This window comes from Engraulis encrasicolus, chromosome 11 (assembly GCF_034702125.1).
Source record: "Engraulis encrasicolus isolate BLACKSEA-1 chromosome 11, IST_EnEncr_1.0, whole genome shotgun sequence".
Taxonomy (NCBI): Eukaryota; Metazoa; Chordata; class Actinopteri; order Clupeiformes; family Engraulidae; genus Engraulis; species Engraulis encrasicolus.
In genome coordinates, this window is record NC_085867.1 from 25,433,923 (window position 1) to 25,458,454 (window position 24,532).

Below are 24,532 nucleotides of genomic sequence, written 5' to 3' on the forward strand. Positions count from 1 at the left end.
ACCGCACATCGCCGTTTCGGCGACACCAGAAAGTTCCTTGATCTCCCAATCCAAAGAATAGGCCCTGTGACATCAAAATTATAATAAAAAAGTATACAATGAAATTATAACTTAAAACCGAATTGATTTGGGTGTGAAAATTAAACTGTCTCAACCGGGCACCCATAGGGAATTCATCAAAAGATAACGGCGTTACTTTCTCGTCGGCATTGTGTTTATTATCCAGGAGGACTGAGCTGAAAACTGCAGCAGTCACCTTGCACAGTTCTGCTCAGTGCGTGTCTAAGCAAATCATCCTGCCCATTCGCAATGTTAAATAAAAGGTTTTGCACAAGGCTATAGTCTAAAATAGACACTGGAATAGCCCGCTTCGGAAGGCATTAAAGTCACGAGTTTACCCAGTCTAAATGTAGCTAGCACCCGGGAAGTTTCTGAGTTTTACTCCTTACATTAGTGAAACATAATATCAGGATATCCAACAAGTTAAAAGAATATCTGGGCATAACATTTAAAAGTGTCAGTGCAGAATTAAACTGGGCGCTGAATATAAATATTGGAGCCATTCTCCCTCCGTGTCTAGATACAGTCAGAGGCGCGCGCGCACGCTCTTATTTCTGTATTATATGAAAATATCCTAAAACGGTCACAACATCAGAGGACCTTCGTGGTGGAGGATACTTGTGGCGGGGGCCGAGACCGAGTTGTTACGGGACACTCTTAATATTATTGAAGGGACAGACCATGCTCGATACTTTACCCGGTCTAAATGTAGCCCTCGAAAAGTTATGCCGCATAGGCCTATTGTGCAGATTGATGCCAAGAACACGTGAAACTAGGCACATTGGAGACTAGAGCCTATAATTTAGACATAGCCTATTCATTTGATTGTGCTACGTAAACTTAAAAGTGTCAGTACAGAATCAAGCGGGACGCTGAAATATTGGAGCCAGTAAGCACGCACAACTAATTTCTCTCCCATATCTTTGCTAATCAAGCCTCCGATCTGAAAAAAGACACGGGCACTCAGGATAACCGTTTACACGAGCTGTTTAAATAATGTGATGCACGTTCTTCATGACATGGCATGGTTTGGCCACCCTAAATTCAACATGACTGCATTCGCACATATCGTGTAGCCTAAACATCCATGATGGAATTGTCACTCTTAATGTGCAAGTATTGGATATGAAAAAAAGATCCTAAAACGGTCACAACACCAGAGGACCCGTGGTGGTGTGGTGGATATTTGCCGCGGGGACCGAGGCCGAGTTGTTACGGTAGGCTACAATCATATTATAGAAGGGACAGTCAGGCGACACAGCGCGACTCACATAGGGTAGCTGTGGTACCGCAAAGCATTCCTGATGGCGGAAATGAATGCAAATGCATGCAAATACTCGGGCGGATATCCGGGCACTCACATCCAGCAGCCTACTTACATTGGGTTGCTACAGGCCTTGCTGAGGTTAAACTGTCGTAAATACACGACCGAACGCGAGTAGCTGAGGTAAAATAGACGTAAATACTCGGGCGGATATCCGGGCACTCACATCCAGCCGCCTACTTACATTGGGTTGCTACATTCCCTCCCGAATGAGTCCAGCCCCACCCACCTTCTGCTCTTCCCAACATTTATCGCTCCCTGTCTAACACCCACCCCCCCGCCACAACACCCCACCAATCCAAATCCTTAATTCACCCCTTCAGTCAAAGCTCTCAGCTACACCCCCACACACAAACATACACGCACACCACACGCCACCTCTTCATTCATCCAACGCTCCCTCGCTTCCTCCCAGTCCAGTCATGGCCACCCTGCCTTAGCAAGACATCATTAACTAGTGACAGTTCAGATGTATCATTACTGAAGCTTCCTGGAGAGAGAGAGAGAGAGAGAGAGAGAGAGAGAGAGAGAGAGAGAGAGAGAGAGAGAGAGAGAGAGAGAGAGAGAGAGAGAGAGAGAGAGAGATCTGAGGGAGTCCATTTGTGTCCGTTTGGCACCTCACAGGCCTACAATCTAGATAATATCCGTGTTCCTGCAATCTGTGTGTGAGTTCTGCAGCTGTACGTGTGTGTGTGTGTGTGTGTGTGTGTGTGTGTGTGTGTGTGTGTGTGTGTGTGTGTGTGTGTGTGTGTGTGTGTGTGTGTGTGTGAGAGAGTTCTGCAGCTGTGTGTGTGTGTGTGTGTGTGTGTGTGTGTGTGTGTGTGTGTGTGTGTGTGTGTGTGTGTGTGTGTGTGTGTGTGTGTGTGTGTGTGTGTGGTGCAGCTGTGTGCTAAGCAGACAGGAGACAGGAGTGATCATCATTGCGGAGGCAGAGCTGGGACTGGAGATGGTGTTTAGGGAGCATCAGCTAAAGCAACATAATGACTAAGGTCAAAACACACACACACACACACACACACACACACACACACACACACACACACACACACACACACACACACACACACACACACACACACACACACACACACACACACAAACAGTGCCAGGAGTCAAGGGAAGCCTGTTTGACTGGCTGATCGACTCTGCCGAACCACTATCAGGAGTACGTGAGAGTGTGTGTGTGTTTGTGTGTGTGTACCATCATCAGCTGTGAGTGCGCATTTGTGTGTGAGCTAACCACTATCAGGTTTGCGAGTGTGCACGTGCGTGCGCCAGCGTTTTTTTATGACATCACATAATGGAACATCTGCTGCGACTCGAGTCATGTGATCGTGGAAGTGTTCCAAGGGACTTTGGCTCCTGGGACAACCGGCCCCATGGGTCGGGAGACCTCCCTCTTAAAGGGGTATGCCACTATTTTGGGGCTTAATACAGTTCAAATCGTTGGCCAAGGTTTATAAAGGTGGTAAAGTGTCTTATTTTTCATGTAAGCCGTTGTCTTGCTTTAAGACAAGTTAAAAGAGGGAGTATGTCGCTAAGCTAGTGAAAGTCAATGGATCCGTGTAGCATGCTACAATGCTACACGGATCCATTGACTTTCACTAGCTTAGCGACATACTACCTCTTTTAACTTGTCTTAAAGCAAGACAACGCTTAACATGAAAAATAAGACACTTTACCACCTTAATAAACCCCAGCCAACAATTTTAACTGTATTAAGCCCCAAAATAGTGGCATACCCCTTTAAGGCTGCAGGCTACAGGCATCCTCCCTACTACAATCTAGCTTCTCAATACGACAGAGTAGACCAGAGATTATTTATCCTCTAAATTCTACCAAATGAAATTGTGAAGCACTTTGTGACTGTATGCAAAAAGTGCTTTAAAAACTACCGGTAATTGCATTTACTTCGTTACTTATCCAGAAGGAATGAAGGCATCTGTGCTAAGTACACATAATAATACACCTTGCACCTGCAAATGCAAATGCTTCGACATGCATACACAGAATGTGTGTGTGTGTGTGTGTGTGTGTGTGTGTGTGTGTGTGTGTGTGTGTGTGTGTGTGTGTGTGTGTGTGTGTGTGTGTGTGTGTGTGTGTGTCTGCATACAGTGTTACGACCATCATTACGACTGTGTCATATTAAATCGTGTACACCCCCTCGCCAAACATTTCAATGTATACGAAACCTTTTTGGTTTGGACCATATGGTGCCTTCACACAGACCCATCCCCCCATTTGTCTGTTCTTCCATATTTATTGCACTATTAATTATTCATTCATGGTACGCTCTTACTGTACAATAAATCAATTGAAACAATAAAAGCTATTCTATATTATATGACTCTTCAATGCTGCTAATGTGTCATTGGAGGGTGCCATATTTGGCGAAGAAAATGGGTCTATCCATTAACATCTGATGCAGCGGGTGGTTGAGAAGTGCTACCTTGACATTTAATTTGTTCTTTTACGAGCTACATAGAGCTGCAACTTGATCATGTCTGGTCGTGGCATTTGATACATTTGTGTCATTTTCTATGAATTGTAGGTAAAAATAAACTGTGTGTGTGTGTGTGTGTGTGTGTGTGTGTGTGTGTGTGTGTGTGTGTGTGTGTGTGTGTGTGTGTGTGTGTGTGTGTCTGTGTGTGTGTGTCATGTGGTAAAGTAGGCAAGAGGATGTGTTCATGTGGCGTGTGTGTGTGTGTGTGTGTGTTGCTGACTCTGCAGTTAAACAGTATGTCTAAGAATACAGCTCTGCTCTGTTCTGAAACTGAAAAGACTGTGCACAGCTGAGAGGAAGTGAAACTCTCAAACCAAGAACATTGGACCTAGGGCATACCATTTTCACACAGTCCTGAGGAGAGAGAGAGAGAAACACATACATAGCTTACCGTACGTACTCACACTCCTGAGGTAAAACACTAACGCTACACACACACGCACACGCACTCGCACACACACACACACAGTCCATAGGAACACACAATTCAATTTCAATTGACCAGGAGAGGAGACATGCCGTGCCATAGGAATGAGAAGCACAGTGTGTTACTGCCATAATGTAGAGGGGTTGCATTGTAGTAATGTGTTGCTGACATAGTAGGGGTGAGTTTCTCAAAAGAGAAGTTGTTAGCCTGTTAGCAGCTTCGGTAGTTGCCAATGGGAAAATGCATTGAAAACAAAGTAGCTAATGTACTAACTAAGCAACTTTGGTTTTGAGAAATTCACCCCAGGGTTGGGAAACACTAGATAGGTCATCTTCAGTAACACAGCGCCAAGGGAAGCCAAACGCCTTCTTTTAGCTGCATGCAGAGAGCAAGCTTGTTGCCAGATGTGTGACTTATGGTGTAATTGAGCGGTTTATCTGTGTGCTTTAGGTTAGATTGCGATTGACAAAAAAGAACAGTCAAATGCCGTCCAAAGTCACATTACCCCATAATACCATCATAACTATTCATTCAGGTTACATCATGATACTAACATTACATGAATTAATTAGGTAAACTTACAGTGTAACAAACTATGCAATAACATATAACAACACTATGTGCTTGCACTGTACAGGGTTACACAGGGGACACATGCAGGCAAAACGAGCAAAGCAAAATTCAGAGTTCCTTTCTGGCAGCTCAACGGTCAGCATATTGTAGTGGCAAATCAAACTGATTAAAACATTCATGTTGTCGATTGATTTGATTGCCTGCCGCAGGCGAAATTTGCTCCTCGTATACATGATTTTTAACTTGGCCGAATATAGTATTCACTTCACCCCTTCTCGCTTGCCTTCACCCCACTTCGCTTCCCTCATAGGAATGAATGGTGAAGTTCGCTTGGAAAAACTTGCGTGTATGTGTCCCTGGCGTTAGGAGTAGCGCCTAGGTAGTGTAAATAATGTGGCATGCTGATGAAAGTTACACTTTAAAAAAAAGACACTGTGACACTAAAACAGAGATTCTTTAAGTATAGAGATATGCCAACATAATAGGTTTCTATGGGCACCTAACATGACCAGGTTCCGGTCTGCCTAAAGGGGCGTGTCATAATGCTCCTAGCATTGAATAGAACAGTCCTCAGGTCTGCCTAGGTCTGCCTAAAGGGGGATTTCCCCCCCAATAATAGAACCAGGAAACAATGGGCCAATGGAACCTCTCTCTCTCTACTCTCTCTGACTAAAAGGTAGGGCACTGGGATGCTACACCGGCGACCTGGGATCGATTCAGGCCTGGTTCATCTGCCAACCCTTCCCCATGTTTGTATCATATGTAAAAAGAAAAGAGAAAAATGTAAAATAATGTATGAATTTGTGTTGACCACAGGAAGAACAGTGCTTCTAATAGAAGATAACTGATGTGTTGTCAATAAAGCAATCAATCTCTCTTACCATTCGTTTCCTGTCTCTCTCCTACTGTACAATCATAAATAAAGTCAAAAAGACAAAAAATAAAATAAAAAATAAAATAAATAAAAATAAAAAAAGACACTGTAAAATGAAGAGTAAGCCTAAATCAGTGGTTTCCAACCTGGGGTCGGGGCCCTTAGCAGATAAGAGGTCCTGCAGGGTGGTCGCGGAGAGAAGGAAATACTTGCATAAAACCTATGCAAACATGCCTATAGATGTTGGCAACATTTAGCAACATTAGTGGGCAAAAAATGTGCTGCGCTTGAAATATGATGTGGGATATTCCTAGATCCAAAAGGGGATCCCAGCAGAAAAGGTTTGGGAAGAACTGGCCAATTTATTTTCATATTTTACTTTAATCACTTTATTGATGATAGTATAGTGTAAGAGAAAGACAGGAAGTGAATGGGGAGAGAGAGAGAGAAATGGGGAGGGGTCGGCAAATGATGACCCGGGCCGGGAATCGAACCCGGGTCGGCCGGATGGCAAATGAGTGCCCTACTGGTTGGCCAGTAAAATTTGAACTCATCTTGTATCTTTGCAGCCCATCATGCACTGCTGGGCCCACAGCTGCTAAGTTGTGCCCAGGCCCGCAGGTCAGGATGAATGAGGAGTAACTTACATGCACATAAATAGGCGGGAGATTGGATGACCATGTTAGGCCGTGCACAACAATGAACAATTCTGGTTTTATGTTCATATTTCCGCTTTTCCCAGCAGGCATTGGGCTCTGGTGTCCATGGAACACGGAACTACGAGTATGTTTATATACGTGAGTGTGTGTGTGTGTGTGTGTGTGTGTGTGTGTGTGTTGTACCAAACACCACAACCCGAATGAGCCGATACCAGCATGTAACATCAGCCACAAAAAATAACAGCACACTTTTACTGTGTGTGTGTGTGTGTGTGTGTGTGTGTGTGTGTGTGTGTGTGTGTGTGTGTGTGTGTGTGTGTGTGTAGGAGACACAAGACACCATAACAACTCCTCCCCCTCAACAATGGTTCAGTAAGAGAGTAGAAGGAAGAGAGAGAGAGAGATAGAGAGAGAGAGAGAGAGAGAGAGAGAGAGAGAGAGAGAGAGAGAGAGAGAGAGAGAGAGAGAGAGAGAGAGAGAGAGAGAGAGAGAGAGAGAGATATAATGGCTCAGTAAGAGAGTGAAAGCGAGTGAAAGCGAGTGAATGAGTGTGTGCCAGCAGGCCAAGTCTCACAGGAGGCCACCAGACGAGTGACATCATCAGAGAGAGATGAAATCATCACCGTGACACGTCACAGGAAGATTCTTCTTGACACGGTGGCAGTTGCATAATGCTAGCCTAGCGCAGCCAGACCCGTACAGCAAAAAGCTGTACCAGGGTCTAGGAGAGCTGGGCAGCAGTGTGGGCGGGATAAACGGTTGCTTCAGCACTCAACGTCACGCAATTGGATGGTAAACAACCAATCCCCACACACTTCTGTGTAACGTCACAGCTGTCTCGTACACGCGACACGCCCCTTTGTAGTTGAAGCGGCAATTTCGAGCCGTCGTAGCAGTGAATTCGTGTGATGACCACAGCCACAAACAAGTTTCCTAATAAATCGTGTTTTCACTTATACAGTTCAAAAATGCATCGTTTTCAACCACATGGCCCTCCTTGATCAATCAGCGAAATGTCGAGCAATTTGGGGCTTGTTAAATGGTTATATTTATGATTGTTGTCAACATGGCATGTTCGGTGTTAGCTAGCTAGCTGTATACCCATAACTAATACATGGCTAGCCGCTAGGTCGGTAGACCAGGTGTCATTCCCATCTATTTAGTAAGCGACTTACAGACTTTCAAAGCTCCCAAATGTCTCGTTTTTAATGACACGGATCTTATTAGAATTTGGGGCAGGCATATAATACAAGGCTGGATACCTAGCTCTGCTATTGACGACAGGTTAGCCACTAGCGAGGGCCTCTTTGTAGGTGAAGCAGCAACTTCCAGCCGTCGTAGCAGTGAATTCGTGTGATGACCACAGCCACAAACAAGTTTCCTAATAAATCGTGTTTTCACTTATACAGTTCAAAAATGCCTCGTTTTCAACCACATGACCCTCCTTGATCAATCAGCAAAATGTCGAGCAATTTGGGGCTTGTTAAATGGTTATATTTATGATTGTTGTCAACATGGCATGTTCGGCGTTAGCTAGCCAGCTACCCATAACTTTCCCGGATTGTCGCTCCCAACGCAGGACGCTCCCCGGTCAGCTCGCTCCCACTAGCCAGACTATCGATCCCACCGCCATATAACGGAGCTAGTTATCTTTTTGATGTTAGTTTTTTGTTTCTAACCCTAGATTTTTTCTAAGGCTAACCCTAACCTGGATACCTAGGTCTGTGTTGTTGACGACAGGTTAGCTAGCCACTAGCTTGGTAGACTCGGTGTCATTCCCATCTATTTAGTAAGCTACTCAAAGACTTCCAAAGCTCCCAAATGTCTCGTTTTTAATGGCATGTCGCATGTGTCTTGTTAGAAATTGGGGCAGCAATTTCATTCTACACCTACAGTAGTGGTCTGATAATAACGTGTGACTATCTGGTTCTGTAAAATGCTCAACTTACCGAGCTAGTTTAAAACATCGAATGATCAAATGGTAATGTGTTGAGATCTATTTGTGCCCCATAAGTTCATGGTGTATTATTACATCAATCCATGTCAGCCACGAAATGTATTATCATCCAGGCTTTTTAAATTAAGTAAACACTTTCGTGCTGTACGTAGCACGGACGGACACCATGCTTCTTCTTAGAAAGTTTCCTGTTTACTAGGTAGCCCGGCCCCCCTCGCGATTTGATTGGCCCTGTCATCGGATAACTTTCAGCCTCGCAAAACGACCGGGGTCCGCTAGACTGCCCCCGGGAGCAAATTCAATTTGCGGTCGCTAGGGGCGTCTAGATTTCTAGGCTAGCATAATGCACAAAAGGCAGTAAAAACACACAAACACAGACACACAGACACAGACACCAGAGGAAGACCTGAGAGACATGTTCTACAAGGTAACACACACACACACACACACACACACACACACACACACACACACACACACACACACACACACACACACACACACACACACACACACACACACACACACACACAGCACGGCTCAACTGCTGCACCACTTGCACCAATATCAGTGGGACCAAGTGAATTTCCAGAGTGCAGTGCACTTGTTGAATCGTCAGCTGGGCTGACACAGCATCAAATCATGTCGTGTGTCAAACGTGTTAGAGACAGAGGGTTCATGTCATGGCACAGGAAGAAAGACTATAGGCTATAGACTCCTGTCAACACAGCTTACACATGCTTAAGAAATGGGAGGAGATTTCCCAAGGCTGCTGCCTGCTGCCTATGTCAACAGCAGCTATCACATGCACAGAACACACCGGGCGGCTACCCAATCAATGTGTTTCCCTGACGCTCCGGCAACACATGCAGCAAGCACAGAAAGCTCATTGTTCTACACATACTGTATGATAACAGTACCAACAGGACACATAGTCCATCAAGTTCAGCTCTTTCTCTTACACAGAGAGAGAGAGAGAGAGAGAGAGAGAGAGAGAGAGAGAGAGAGAGAGAGAGAGAGAATATTATACGTTATAATATTTAATTATTGTTGTTATTATTATTATTATTATTAGTTGTTTTTATAGTGTGTCGCTTAACTTCACACTCCACTCACTACGCCGCCACCCCCACATACAGTGGCTGGTCGTCTTCAGCATTCCACGATCAGCCATTTAAGTCAATGATTACACAGAAGCCTCCACACACACTCACAAATGATCACAGCCTCGACAGTACGTGTACACATACACACGCATCCTGAGACCGTTCCTGACAAATCGTGCCGACACCGTGTGTCCAGACTCCAGTGCGTTCCATTCTGTTTGAATGTTTGAGTGTTTGTGTATGCGTGTGTGTGAGAGAGAGAGAGAGAGAGAGAGAATCTGCTGTGTGTGTGTGTGTGTGTGTGTGTGTGTGTGTGTGTGTGTGTGTGTGTGTGTGTGTGTGTGTGTGTGTGTGTGTGTGTGTGTGTGTGTGTGTGTGCCTGCCATGGAAGACTGCGTGTACCTGCTCAGCATCTTAAAGACATGGTGGCTCGTGGGCAGTGGGGGCGTACAGGCCCGGCACACAAAAAGCCAATTGAAGAGGCCAACCCCCCCCAACTCCCTAGCTGCCACACTCAGCCTGCTCTCCGCTCACAAGAGCTTTCACTCCTTCACTCACTCCATATATCCATCCATCCATCCATCCCTTCATCCATCCATCTTTCTATGTCTCATCTCTTCAAAAGGCAAAATCTCTGGCTGCATAACTCGCCCTGCCTGCACTCAGCTGACAGCGCTTTCACTCTCAGTGAAATCAGAGAATATCTGCAGTCGGACGGCTGTATGTAGCAGTCAAATAATCACCGCATGGCGATAACTGTCCTCATGTTACGCATGGCTGTATGTAGGTGATGTCTGCATGTCTGTACATAGGTCTGTGGCCTATACCTGTATCGGTGCCTGTGGGTGACTGTGGGGTCAGGCTTCATGCTGTCTTTGTCTGATGGTGTTCTATGCTCCACATGCATGGCACTGATGTGCAATTAGTCCTGTGATGTTACATGTGTTGTCCTTCCTTAAACGAGTCTTGTTCAGGGTTGCAAAACGAATTTCAGTGAAAACTGACAATAAAGTGTATCGTATCACTCCCTCACTCCACCCATCCACCAGTCTTTCTGTTTCTCCATCTCTCCATCCCAGCACCGTGTAACGTCTGTTATGTTTTAACCCATTGTGTCCTGGAGTGACATATACGCTGCATTCAAGTTCTTGAGATTTGAGCTACTTTATTAAAGATGTGGGTATGTTAGAGCTGAATGAACACTATACCAGTGCAAAATCAAGGTTCTAGATTTTAAATGCAACTTATTTCATGTTTGTATGTGCTTCGGAGGCTGAGATACTTAGGATTTGATAGGCAGAAGGCACCCTTACCCAAAAAGGGCTTAGGACAAAATGGGTTAACTACACATTGGAATCTCGTCACTTGCACCTGCAATCTTCTGTGCTACTGATACTGTGCTACGGATACAAAGATTTTGACAATAGAGTAAGCTTACATTTTGACGTTGACTTGTCACCAGATGGATTACTCCGCTGGTATTACTCTATGACATTTAGGCCAGCTTCCCCCTCGCCTTAATGTCTTCTGGCGCTTTGGTTTTAGTTTTTCTTGACTGTCTATGTAGTGTATATATAATCTCACTGTGTGTGTGTGTGTGTGTGTGTGTGTGTGTGTGTGTGTGTGTGTGTGTGTGTGTGTGTGTGTGTGTGTGTGTGTGTGTGTGTGTGTGTGTGTGTGTGTGTTGTCATTGGGCCTGTGTTGCATACTATATTACAATGTTACAAATATTACCTGTGTATGTACTACTATGTTACACAAGTACAAGTCAGCACTTAAGGAGCACTTCTTACTCTTCACAACAAACACACGTCACATACGGTTGCTCTAACGCCAGCCCACAATGACACCACAGCACAGTTGCAACAGGCCGGCAGATCTAGTCTTGCAACTCACAGTGAAGAAGTAGGATCCTGCTTACAGCAGCAAAGTAACCCACTCATTTTAAACATTACGGTGCAAATTATTGCCTGCTAATGAGAAATGTTCACTTGCGTGAGCTGTGTGTGTGTGTCCGCATGATCTGACTTACTGTGTAGTGTAGTGTATAGGATATAATGTACTAAGTAGGCCTCTAAGTCTTAAGGTCATCAGGTCTACTCTCCACCGCCATTTAGCTGAAAAGGAAGAGTTCTGCAGACAGACTCGGGGACAGTTATTTAACATTGTGTGTAATCCTTCTTTGACCACTTTCCACTTCCCATTTTAGGAATGAATCTGCTCTTGCATTTAATAACAACCAGACTATAAACACTGTCGGAGCTGTTTAGGTCTAGTGAACCAACCCAGCATCGTGGAGGCTTGGGTGCACTGCTAATAGGAAACGCCACAAAGCATTTGACCTCTCCTACTTAGAATCACACGATCCCATCTGCGGAATGCAGGTAGCGCACAGTTCTTTTAAGACACTCACAGCTGGTCAGTCCGGTCTGTACTGTAGCCTACTCTGGATGGAATGACACAATACGCTCAGTTCATGTTAGGCCTACGTCGTCAACGAAGCGCAACATCTTGGATTGGATATCAGTGTGCAGAGAAAATTCCCGTGGCATGCTTTCAGTTAGTAAATAATGATTAAACACATAATAGGGATAACTTCTCAGTATGCCGTCAACACGTGGCCTCCTGGGCAAACACGCCACACGAGAACCGCGACACTGCCCACCTCAAGGATATGGGTGTGTGTGTTTGTGGCAGAGGCCTTCATTATAATTGACAGGCGGAATGGCTTTGTGTAGGCAAAGGCAGCATTTTTGTAACACCTTACACAAATGCCGTCTGGCGTGTCTTAAAATAGTATCCATTCTGCATTATTTACATTTCCTTGATGACGCGTCTGCGAAGTGTGTGGTGGGATAGTCAGCTGTTGGCGAAGTTGCAGGTGTAAGATTGAAGGGAATAGCGCCTAGAAAAGTGAACATTCTGACAGAGCTCGTGCGCTTCCGTCCACTTCACATGAAAATAAACAAACCAAATTTGACAGCTAGAAGAGTCGAGGCTACTTTCAGGTCAGAGGTACGTCCATCCATTGACATAACAAGCTATTAAAATCAGACTTCAAGATTCCATACAGCTTTAAAAAACGTTGCTCAAATAGCCACGTCTTGCTCCAGCTGGAGAGGAGGAGTTGGCTAGCGCGTGTGACAAGCTATGCAGTATATCTGCTGCTGTACTATTGTTGTGTCAAATGTTGTTTTGGAGATCTATTAAATGACATCTCAACTCCTAAATCACAAACTTGTTTTAAAAAAATCCATGGTGTCTCATTCGAACTTAATTACGGAAGAAAGGGAGAAGGTCGACACATTGACTGACAACAGAAGGCCCAATGGTGTTGCAGAATAAGTCCATAAACATTCCAAGACAGTCCGACCCAGCCAATTACCGTCCGCAGAGGAGGATTCCAGTTGGCTGTTCAAGTTAGATGGAGTTCACGGAGGCCCAATCCCCGGGATAGTAAAATGGTATTCGCCGAGAAAAGTAGCGGGGGCACGGGGCAGTTGTCCACATTGTGCTTACCAAGCAAGGGTAGTACTATACTACTAGCTGCCATTTCACAAAGCAAAAATACACGTGCCAATCTAAAAGCATGTTGTCAGTGCTGCTTACGAAATTCTACTAGCATGAACTGAGCAACTGGCGTTCAATCCCCGGCTAACGCAAGTAGAAAAGGGAAAACAACATACCCAGAAATTTTCCAGGAAATAGGGCGTTATCATCTTGATGTCTTCCCTCCTCGGCCGCTGCGCTTCTGTTGATATTAAGCCAATATAATGTTAAATAAATATGACTGACGCAGCTTGTCCTCCGTCTACCCCAGTTTCTGTTGTGTCTGCTTTCTCTTTTTCCCCCTTCTCTTCTTTTTTCCTCCCTCTCAGCAACAGACTCCACCTCCTTCAGCACACCGCCTGAGTTCACTCGCGTTTGTCTTTCTCCACTTCACTTACCATCATAAGGCAAACAGCGCCACCGATGGCCAGTCCAGGAAGTGCCTCATTCCATGGTGGTCGAGTCAAAGGCACTGATTCTGTGTTCAGTCAGACAGCAATGATGATGCAATAGTTTTGAGCAATTCATTGTTACTTACCGAACATTAAATATCCCTGCTAATGGAAACATTTTCTACAGAGAAAAAAAAAAAACTAGTTCACAGACATAAACACCCACTTGACATGTGTTGTAACTTGTAGCACAGGAGGAGACTAAAACCTGCTCTTCAGTAGTGTGACATCAGGCTATGAATTGTAGGCCTAAATGTCAGTGTCATTTAGACCTACAAGTGAAATTTTGGAATTAGCCCAGTGTTATTAGCCCAGGGTACCCAAATACAGTTATTAAGTAGTGGAAAAAAGGCTTTCAACTCGGGAGGGTGTCGAAGCTTTATTAATTAAAGTGTATGCTGAGCAATGGAATGTGCTGAGGCTTTGGTTAGCTACAATCACATTGTGTGTGTAGTGTATTAATCTGTATATGGCCTTTTCAAATGGTAGGGACAACATACAGTACATTCCCCATACGAAATAATACGCTTCACTCTGAAGGCCATGCATAAAAGAAAGACAATAACGAATGATCAAGAGATTGTTTATGTAAACAATTTATTTTTTTAAACATTGTACGGATCCAAGCATTCACAACCATCACTACATTATACAAATGTCATTACAAAATTACTACAGTACAATATAGTCTTTGCATGATCCAAAATATTTGGTGGCCCCAAAGTCATTTAGTTTATCTTCTTAAAATTCAGCAGCTTTAGAAAAAAAGTACAGCCGTGTTGCTGTTTTAAGTTAGCAAAAAGGGCAAAAAGGGCTGAATAAGAGGTCTAAACTCAAGTGTAGACATGGCTTACGTAGCCAGGAGCCAAGGTTATCCCAAATTTCCTTGCACAAAAAAAGAGACATTGTAATATCTCTACAGCAGTCCACGCAGTATCGTCAGCGAGTAAGAAAACAAGTCATAAAGCTTTTACAATTCACTTAATAAACTGCAAATTTGTATATTTTCTATTGACTTGGCCACCTCTTACATTATATAAGTTACTTAATTATGTGCAATATTCTTAGGCCTACTATCAATACTGAGCTTCCAATTTCAAGGCATCCTCACAGTATGTACTGCACTTCGTTAACATAATTCACCTTATATTTGTTATTAATCATAACCTACATTCCCCACTAGTGATGACAGCGCGCCTGTATTCCTCTACACACAAAAGGAAACTTTCTCTTAAATCTGTTTTGAATAAAACAATGATTGTACACCCCCTTAAGTGAGCCGTAGTATTGAATGGGTGGATTCTGAGTGGGAAGGAGAGGAGTCTTCTCCTCCTCCCAGATTTGTCTGGCTGTCCTTTGATAGTAAGCTGAATTGGCTACAGAGAACTGAAACTGAACTGGTGCACATCCTTCAAAGTCTTCACTCGCTCAGACACTAAACAGTGCAGCACTGTGCAGGTCAATGAATACAAGTGAACACTTGAGACAAAGCCTCTTCCTTCACTGTGCAGTGCACTGGGCTAGTGAACATGTGAACGTACGTGTGTCCCTCAGTTTGCAGTGCCTGAAGTGTTCACTCGCTCAGTCACCAAGCAGTACACTGCAGTATGGAGGTTTAGTGAATGAGAACCCTATTGAGACGACTCCTATTCACTCACTAATTAGACGATGACTCTTCCTTCACTAGGCAGAGCACTAGAGTAGTGAATGTGTGCGTTCCAATATGTCACCTTGCTTCCTCCACTTGTGCTTGTGGCCTCGTACCAGGAAGTAATATGTCATGATGACATCACTGACAACAGCATTATATTTCAATATCTTGCAAAATCTCAATTGTAAAGTCTTTTTCTCATTTGCAATTGGGATGGTGAATGAAAAACAGTCCCCCAAAAGTTGTGGCTAAGCTGACAGCTGGGAAACTTTATTGTTTTCTCCACAGAGGAGGGGCCAGGAGGCGGGACAAGGCCACAAGCACAAGTGGAGTAAGCAAGGTCACATATTGGAACGTATGCAATGAGTTGAGAGGAAGTCTCCATCCTCCTTCCCCAGTAGGGAAAGACAGCTAGGGTACAAGTCACTGCAGTTCTTCCCGTCCTTTCCTGTGGCTTCTTCCAGCTTTGTTTCCTCCACGGAGACAGGGTGACACTCAAGGAAGAGGCCACAGGCCACAGCAAAGGAAGGGAGGACAGAGATTGACTTGCACCACTAGGTTCTACCCCACCCCTGCCCTGAGGGCATGGGAGGTCGGGTAGTTTAGGCTACATGGGAAACATCACCAGCTCAAGGAGACTTGAAGGGTACAACAAAGGCCTACATACACACATACACACACATACATTACGCACACATACGTACATACACATGTACTCACCAGTACACACATACTGTACATACACACAGTTCCATACATACATTTAAAAAAAAAAGTAAAAAGAGTAAACACAGACCTCCTGAGGTTTCTATGACAACCAGTAAAAGTATTCAAGTAAAAAAAAAGAAAAACTACAAAAAAACACTTAGCAGCAGCCTATAAGACAGCGACATGAAACATCATACTGTAAATATCATTATAAAGCAGTATTTGTTTATTCCTAATTGTATATTGTTTGTTTTGTTACTTTGATTTGCATGAGACTTAACAAGCATAAACATTGGACTGTGCCACTAGTTCCCATGCTAGCCAGCATTGCTGGAATGTGACAAAGACTAGTGTACTCCTGACACATTCACATTGAGCACAAGAGAAATAGAGGGCAATCTCACAATCAACAGCCAGAACAAAAAAAACAACAGCAAATGCAATAATTATAACAATAATAATAACAATAAACATTCACAAGGACAAGCACCTGCTGATATCCCATGATGCTCTCTGTTTTCCATTTTTCAAACGTCTTTTTCAAATGTTAATACATTCCGTTTATGCATAGAGAGTAGAAATAATGACTACTGGTTGTGAAGCATAATAATAATTATTACAATATTTTAAGTAGTTTAACGTGACTAGCAGCCGATGGCAAACATTTCAGGTTGGATGTTTTCGTTTTCCTTAGTGGTACACCTTATTATAGTGTGATCATCTGTTGCTCTTAAATAGAATTACCTCTATTAGTCAGATTGCTGTAAAAGGGCAGCAACAAGAGATGACGTGTAAACAGCTCTTGCTGTGCTACCAAGAAACCACAGTGAATGGCTGCAGAACAGTATGTCTGTAAACGAAAAGAGTTTAGATGCAAAATCCTCTGGAAGAAATTCTATAATTATGTCATTTTTCATTTTTATGAAATTCAAAAAGCCACGTAAATGTCACTATAAAGTACAAGAAGTCAAACCCAAACAGAGTGAAATGGACTGATTTTTAGGTTGACTAAATTTATAGATATACAGCCAGTGACGTGTATATACAATACAGTATACCGTATAATTCAGGTCAATGTATAGTCCATTTTTTGGGAAGTCCTTATCAATGCATTTGAGAGGGTTTTGCATCTGAAACTTCGATTGTTTTGTTTTATTCATTTCTGATATGATTACCAGAGATACATGATATGGTCCTTGGGGTGCACTATGGTTGCAGGAGAGACCTGTCACTCTGTCCAGCAGAGCCATCTGGTTGGATGGTGTCTATGGAGATCCCGCCCTTCTCCTCCCCCAGTCCTCCTCTCCACCCATGGGACATGTTCAGGTGACAGATCGTTGACAAACGGGAGCGATGGAGACAAACTTAGGCATTGGTTACACATATGCAGATATTTTTAAAAGCACACATATTTTTATCCGTCTACGTTTAAACACGGCATGTGGATAAAAACACACCCTCATAACAGGAGCATTTTAGCTTCCTAAAAAGGGTAGTTTTAAAACCATAGTTTTAAGAGGAGATAACTGAAACTCCCAGACGGATGTTCATACAAAAATATCCATATATGTGTAAACAGGGTCTAAATGGTAACGCAGCAACAGTGAAATTAGGTGTTGAGGAAGGTGGTTGAAGGTTGGAGAAATGGCACGGCACCCCTGCATTTGAGGCCAACCAGAAGACTTATGCACTAAAGCACAAAGCCCTAAGCCAGCAAGTATTGTAAGTTAGGAATAGAATAGCTGAAAAGTACAGTTCCATTTTCTTTATATTTTCTCCTGTATCTGATTGGTTGGTTCAAAGACCACACACCTATTGTGATTGGTCAGTGGGCCACCCTACATGCATGAACCGGTACCCTGCATAGAAACAGCACAGCCAATCAAAAACCTCCAAATGACACACAGCACAGCCAGGCATCCAAGAGACCATCACTCTTCACCGAAGCAAAAGCAGACGTTCACAGCCACAACAGGAACTCATAGCTACAGTACGCAAGCAATGACCTAAGAATGATGAGCAGTGTATATTTAGTCAAAAATCAAGTGTATAGATCGATTTTCCGGTGTGCAAGGCCAATTATGTGTTTAACAAGCAGAATCTGTCTTTAAAGAAGCACTCACTAGTGCAAACTATACCAGGACCTGGTACAGGACTGTTTGTTTTGTTTCTAAAGAAGAGAGGATGTGAGACACACTGTCCATCGTTTTTACAGTCATTGACATACTACTAATGATAAGCCAATCGTAGAACACTATGACACGCCAAGAGACATCCATAGACTACTATGACAAGCCTACAGTTACTTATCAGACTGGAAATAGCCACATGTTGAGACGGTACAGCTCACACAGGAAAAGGGTAGAGGGGAGGATTCACTGACACATTTGTGGCCCCCTCTACACCCGTACGCTTTACTTTCTCCGCAGACACACGCACACACAGAATAGCAGATAAGATGTACGCACACTTCACAGTTAGAGCAATTTCACACGCACTGAGCAGCAGACAAAGGATAACTTTACAAACTTATGCACTAACACTTGCGCACGCACACACACACACACACACACACACACACACGTGCGCATACACACACACACGCACACGAGTGATGCACTTCACAGTCGTCTCACATATAGACACATAGACACACACACACACACACACACACACACACACACACACACACACGCACGCACACAGGTAAAGCACTGCACTTCGCTGACGTACAGCGTGAATGCTTCCATTACGGCATGCCATTTTATAATCATCACTTAAGACAGCTCACTTTCAAGCACAATGATCAAATAATGCAAACAGAAAATATATATGTTGCACAAGTGTATGCTATGTTGCAATCAATGGTTGTGTTGTCCTAAAGATAGCACAGTATTTTATTAATCTCTTATCGACACGCAGACAGCGCTGCTTGTGATGAGTATGAATGAGTAGGAGAGTTCTCTAGACCCGTCACTATTACAGTAACAACAGTGGCAGGCTGGGAGAAACCTCCTTGCCTGATTTTACGATCCCTTCTCATTTCACTCCTACAGAGCATCTGGAACGGCCACATTGAGAATCGTTCGGTGGAGGGAGGGTGACATTTTAAATGTGCGTCCTATTTTAATCAATCGCTGACATTTGTACATGGTACTGAACCAACGATAATGAATAACAAGACCAAACAAGTCCAAAACCCCTTCCAGAACTCCGGCTCCACACACTTGGTACGAATTCGACGAAGAAGAGGGGATGGTAAAATCGGGCTCGATACCTCCAGTATGTTTCTTAATGAAGTACTGCTCTTACTTAACCAGGTATTGCTGAGCACTGTATACAGTTGCAACTATACTGTACTGATTGAGGGCATACACTCAAATCTGCAAAAGGGCAGTTTGCACTATAGATTCTTCATCATCATCATCATGCATTTTTGTAGTTTAAACTATCCCCCGTTTCCATGCTAATTACCTTATCATGGGATGATTAAGTTAGCCTTAGGGCCGCCCGACCCACCCCCTTATCCCCTTCCATATTACTGTAGGTTTACGTTCCTAGAAGACACAAAGCTGTTGGATCTTGATTTTGTATAATTCTCCTATTTAGCATTACACTTAAGAGTTAGGTTGCACAGTAGGCACTTCCTTTACCACAAACATTAAAAAAAACACTTGAACCCAACGGGTTACCCGAGAACAACGCTGACACCCAGAGATTTCAACTTCTGCTTCTCTCTCCTCTCCTTACTTTCACTTTGTTTGCTGTTTTTTTTCTTCTTACGTCCCTTTCCCATGATTTAGATTTTGTTGCATCCACCCCACCCGCCTACCCTCCCCCCCAAAAAACAGCACCAAAGAGTGCTGCTGATATTTAGTTGGTGGAGAAAGACGAAAGGGAGACGTCTTGTGTGCGTGCGTGGATTGGATGTGTCGCATCTCATTGCGTTGCGTCATCGGGATCGTGCCACGGTGAAATGGTGAAAGTTTTTTTTTCCGTTTTTTTATCCTCCCACTGTAGAGTTGGCTGAGTGTCCGTGTTTGGCGTATTGGGGGGGTTCCCCCGTTTCCCCCGTGTTTGGAGTATTGAGGGAGCTCCCCCCGTATTTCCCCGTGTTTTGGAGATTTGGGGGTTCCCACGTGTTTTCCCCGTGTTTATCCACCCACCGCTGACACGGCCAGCCGAACGCCACCACCCACACCTCCCTCCCCCACCCAACCCCATCCGTACGGGCCGGAGGGGCTCCGGGGGGCCCTATCCCTCCCCCCTCCCCAGCTACACCACCCTTCCCCCAGCAAAGGGTAACATGCTCCCTGGGTATCAGAGGCTTCCGGGTTCACTTCCATGGAGAATGACCTGCAGAGAGAGAGAGGGGGGGGAGAGAGAGAGAGAGAGAGAGAGAGAGAGAGAGAGAGAGAGAGAGAGATATGAGGGTTGATAAAAACAGAAAAAAGAGAGAGGAGCATGGTCAGTGGGGGGTGCAGGGAGAAAAAGGTGCAGAAATAGTTTGGTGAGTAGGGAAGAAAAAAGAGCAAAGAAAAAGAGAACAAAGAGGAAAAAACAAGGGGAGAAAGGGCAGTTGGAGAATAAAATAGTAGAGAGCAGCAGGAAGGAAGAGAGAAGAGAGAGCATAGAAAGGGAAAAGAGAAAGGGAGAAAGGACAAGGACAAAGTACAGAGAGAGAGAGAGAGAGAGAGAGAGAGAGAGAAAGAAAAGGGTTAAATGCTGGGCTCCAGGACACAGTGCACCTGTGAAAGTTCCACTGAGTACTGAGGAAAATAATCCCAGCTAGCCCACTCCTAAAACAGATCACCATGGCAACAGCACCCGTAATCCCAACCCCTACCCCCCATTCCAAAAAAACAGCCCTGTTGCCATGGTAACAAGCAGGCAGAAAAATGCCTCCACTCATTCCTTTCACGGGCTTGTCTCTCACAGAGACGTGTATACACACACACACACACACACACACACACACACACACACACACACACACACACACACACACACACACACACACACACACACACACACATGCACGCGCATGCACACACATGAATACACAAACACACAAACACACACTCTCACACACACACACATACTGGCATGCAGGCACGCACACACACGCACGCACACACACACACACACACGCATGCACACAGACGCACATGCACACATGCGCAAACACACACATACACAAATACACACACACACACACACTGGGATGCACGCACGCACACACACATGCACACACACACACACACACGCACACACACACACACACACACAAACACACACCCTCCCTCACCTCCTGAGGCCTGTCTGTTGCCAGGGGAACTAGCTAGACTCCGTAGAAGGTGGCCAGGCGTTCCTTCAGGGGGAGCGGGAACTGATCTGAGAACCGTACCCAGTTCTCCTCACCCACCTGGTTCTTGAAGCCGTGCAGAATCTGAAGACAGACAGACAGACAGACAGACAGACACACACACACAGAACCATACACACAGAAACACACACATGGAAAGAAACACACAAACATGCACGCACACACACACACACACACACACACACACACACACACACACACACACACACACACACACACACACACACACACACACACACACACACACACACACACACACACACACACACACACACACACACACAGTCATTTCACTGATTCTTGAGAAAGCGGCTAAAACATGTCTCTACAATAAACTGCCAATTCTGTTGAAAATAAACTACACTTTCATGAACAAAATGAATCCAGGTAAAGACCCAGGGGTCTGTTACACAAATGTACAGTCGTTTGAAACATTTAAGTGTAATTTTATTACTTTTCATGGCTATAAAGCTGCCCACACCCTGTAAAAACATCTGTCCCAAGGACAGACATCATCATTTCAATTGACTTAAAATGTAAAAATCACTGATATTATTGAATAATATCACAATGATGTGAAAGTCCATATTGAAGTGGTTCTGCAGATATGCACATAGTGCGTGTAAAACAATATTTACTATTATTTTCTGATTGCTCAAAGTGTGTCCAGCATATTGGTCACCACCGTCAGATTTTCTTAAAAAAGACAATAAAATCAGGGATGGACAAGGTCATTGTCATTACTTAGGACCCCTTTTCAAACCTTCAGCTCTACTGAATACTTCACCATCACTGAAGCTCCTGTAAATTTACTAATTTCTCCTCAATTTGTTAATTTGTTTGGACACTGGTACTGTCCCAACCATAAACTGTCAACACCGTCGGGGGTTTTAATAGTATTATGTTAAATTAATGTTAATTATATATACTTTTTCAGATGCGGTATGAAGCCCCTAAGAAACAGAGCGAAAACGAAGTGGCTAATGTGAGCAAAAAATGCACAATATGTAAAAGTGTTTTTTTTGTCTCACACCGTCAGATGTCACCTCCATATTTTACTAAATTGTACTGGTTAATGAAACATTACCAGACATGTTAGTAATAATTGTGAGCCAAACTTATACTCTAGCCTCCACTGAGGTGCATTTGGAGGGTTTTTTGTCACAAAACCTGACGGTGGTGACATCTGATGTAGTTCACAAAAAAGCATGTGTTTTACATGTTTTTGACAAGTTTTAAGAATATGCTTCCAATAAGTATCTACAATTATGTTGAATTGTAAAAGTAATTCACTTAAATTAACCCTGTGAAACCTGAACCATGAAAGCAATGAGAGAAAATTCTAATTTTTTGGAATTTGCTTCAATATTGGTCCCTTATAAGAAATGTAAAAAAAAAATTCAAAATTTTGTTAAGGTCGCTGAGATATTTAATGCATCATATATGATGCATCAGGCTTTTAATGAATGAAAATTCCAATTTCATGACCATTGAAAAATGACTTTTAATGCATTTACAACTTTTTTTTAATTTAAAAAAGTTGTCAGACAATTTAATTTGAGGATTATCTTTAAATATTTAGTGAGATCCTGCCATTTTTTTAAGCCTATCCTTGTTTTAGCAGGACCATATTTTACATTTCCCACAGCCTGGTTGGGTAATTTTTTAAAATCTATGTAAAAACATAGCTGATCGAATGCTCAACAACCTATTTATGAGTGTAATATAGATCATTATTCATTTTTGATGTGTAATTTGAATATATGGGTCCATTACTACAATTGGACCATTTCTCCATTCACTTCAATGCATTTTTTACGAGATCATAATTTCAACATTTTGCATTACATTTTCAAAATTGCAAGTAAAACCTGTTTCTTAAGGCAATATCTTTGTCTTGAAGTAAAAAAACTTGTGTGTTTTGTTAAACGATCGTTGTGGTGTGCTTTGTAAGTTTCCCTATGGAGCAAATGCATTGATGGCTGACTTCCTGCCACCGCCGGATGGTGCTTATATGTCTCATCAGTTTTAGCACGATCTCTCTGCAACACGGTGTAAAAATATAAACTCTTCCTTGCTTAATTGCACAAAGCAAGTGTTCAAATTAAAGAATGTAGAGTTATATTTCGGAAATTTGTACACAAACCTTATGCAATTTGACGAAATCTCAGCGTCGGTCAGGGAAACCGCTTCTACCCCATTTTCCTGTTTTTCGCCGAGCTGTGGTCAACTTGTTGTCGACCGCTGCTCTCTTGTGGCGGTTTCCGTGTACTGCAGGACGTTTGGAAATGACACGCAGGATGTTTTTCAGATCGATTTTTTTTTGTGTCAGCGTGGAGAGGGCTTTGAATTTGATGAGACATATATGATGCATCCGGCGCGATAGGGTTAAGTAAACATGTTTTTTTTACTTCTAATTCTGTCTGACGCTGGTGACAAAACCAAGAAAGAGGCCATTTTCTGAAAAATGTAAAACATGGGGAGCTTGGCCAATACATTCACTGCACAACCTGTTTTAGCCATTTTCTCAGGAATCAGTCATTTATCTTAATGATTAATGGGTTCCGACTCAACTCATGGCACTGTAGTACTGGTGTGTGTGTGTGTGTGTGTGTGTGTGTGTGTGTGTGTGTGTGTGTGTGTGTGTGTGTGTGTGTGTGTGTGTGTGTGTGTGTGTGTGTGTGTGTGTGTGTGTGTGTGTGTGCTACCTTGTAGAACATGTCTCTCAGGTCTTCCTTTGGACTGACCCAGGATGCCACGGCATCGCAGAAAAATATGAAGTCCTGAAAGGATAAACACAGCACCACATACATAGAGTATAAGGTCCTGAAAGGGGAACGGTACAGTGAATACAAAAACAAATATAAAGTCCTGGAAGGGGAATACAGCACCACTTAAATACAAATAAATAAACTCCTGGCTTTTGGGGAGTGTTTTCTCGAATAGCAATGTAGATTGACATTGAACCAACGTGGAATGACATAAGTTCAAAGCCAAACAACAAACTCAGAACAACCGTTTCTCAAAGTGTCATCCAAGTCTGATGTAAGTCTGAACCTAGTCAATTTTGATGCATAACAAACTTTTCAGAAGTGCGCGGGACTACTCGGCTGCATTCCCTGACATGACGATATGGAATGGTCAGATTCAGCAAAGATGACATCTTTATCAAAGTTGGGAAATCGTTGTCAACACTATCATGTCCCTGAATGCCTGAATGTCCATTATAAGGTATAACCAAATGACGGTTAAGATATCTATGTACTGTATATCTATATCTATGTCTCCATCACATCACTACAT

The 24,532-nt window shown here is 43.4% G+C and overlaps 2 protein-coding genes across 7 annotated transcripts in view; both read right to left on the reverse strand.

The window, feature by feature from the left end:
- The window catches only part of fcho2 (FCH and mu domain containing endocytic adaptor 2), a 113,079-nt gene extending 99,679 nt beyond the window's left edge, over window positions 1-13,400 (reverse strand). For all 5 annotated transcript variants that reach the window (XM_063210273.1, XM_063210272.1, XM_063210270.1 and 2 more), the window contains exon 1: window positions 13,170-13,400. In XM_063210273.1, the coding sequence (XP_063066343.1) occupies window positions 13,170-13,202 (33 nt within the window). In that variant the 5' untranslated portion in view covers window positions 13,203-13,400. The remainder of the gene's footprint in view (window positions 1-13,169) is intronic.
- A 6,299-nt stretch (window positions 13,401-19,699) lies between these two features.
- tnpo1 (transportin 1) overlaps window positions 19,700-24,532 on the reverse strand; it is a 66,155-nt gene continuing 61,322 nt past the window's right edge. The window contains exons 23-25 of one of the 2 annotated variants that reach the window (XM_063210274.1): window positions 23,938-24,012; window positions 21,152-21,292; window positions 19,700-20,199 (exon numbers count right to left, since the gene is read on the reverse strand). In XM_063210274.1, coding sequence (XP_063066344.1) covers window positions 21,185-21,292; window positions 23,938-24,012 — 183 coding nt within the window. In that variant the 3' untranslated portion in view covers window positions 19,700-20,199; window positions 21,152-21,184. Of the gene's footprint in view, window positions 20,200-21,141; window positions 21,293-23,937; window positions 24,013-24,532 lie in introns of both variants that reach the window. The other variant, XM_063210275.1, reaches the window with a different exon arrangement.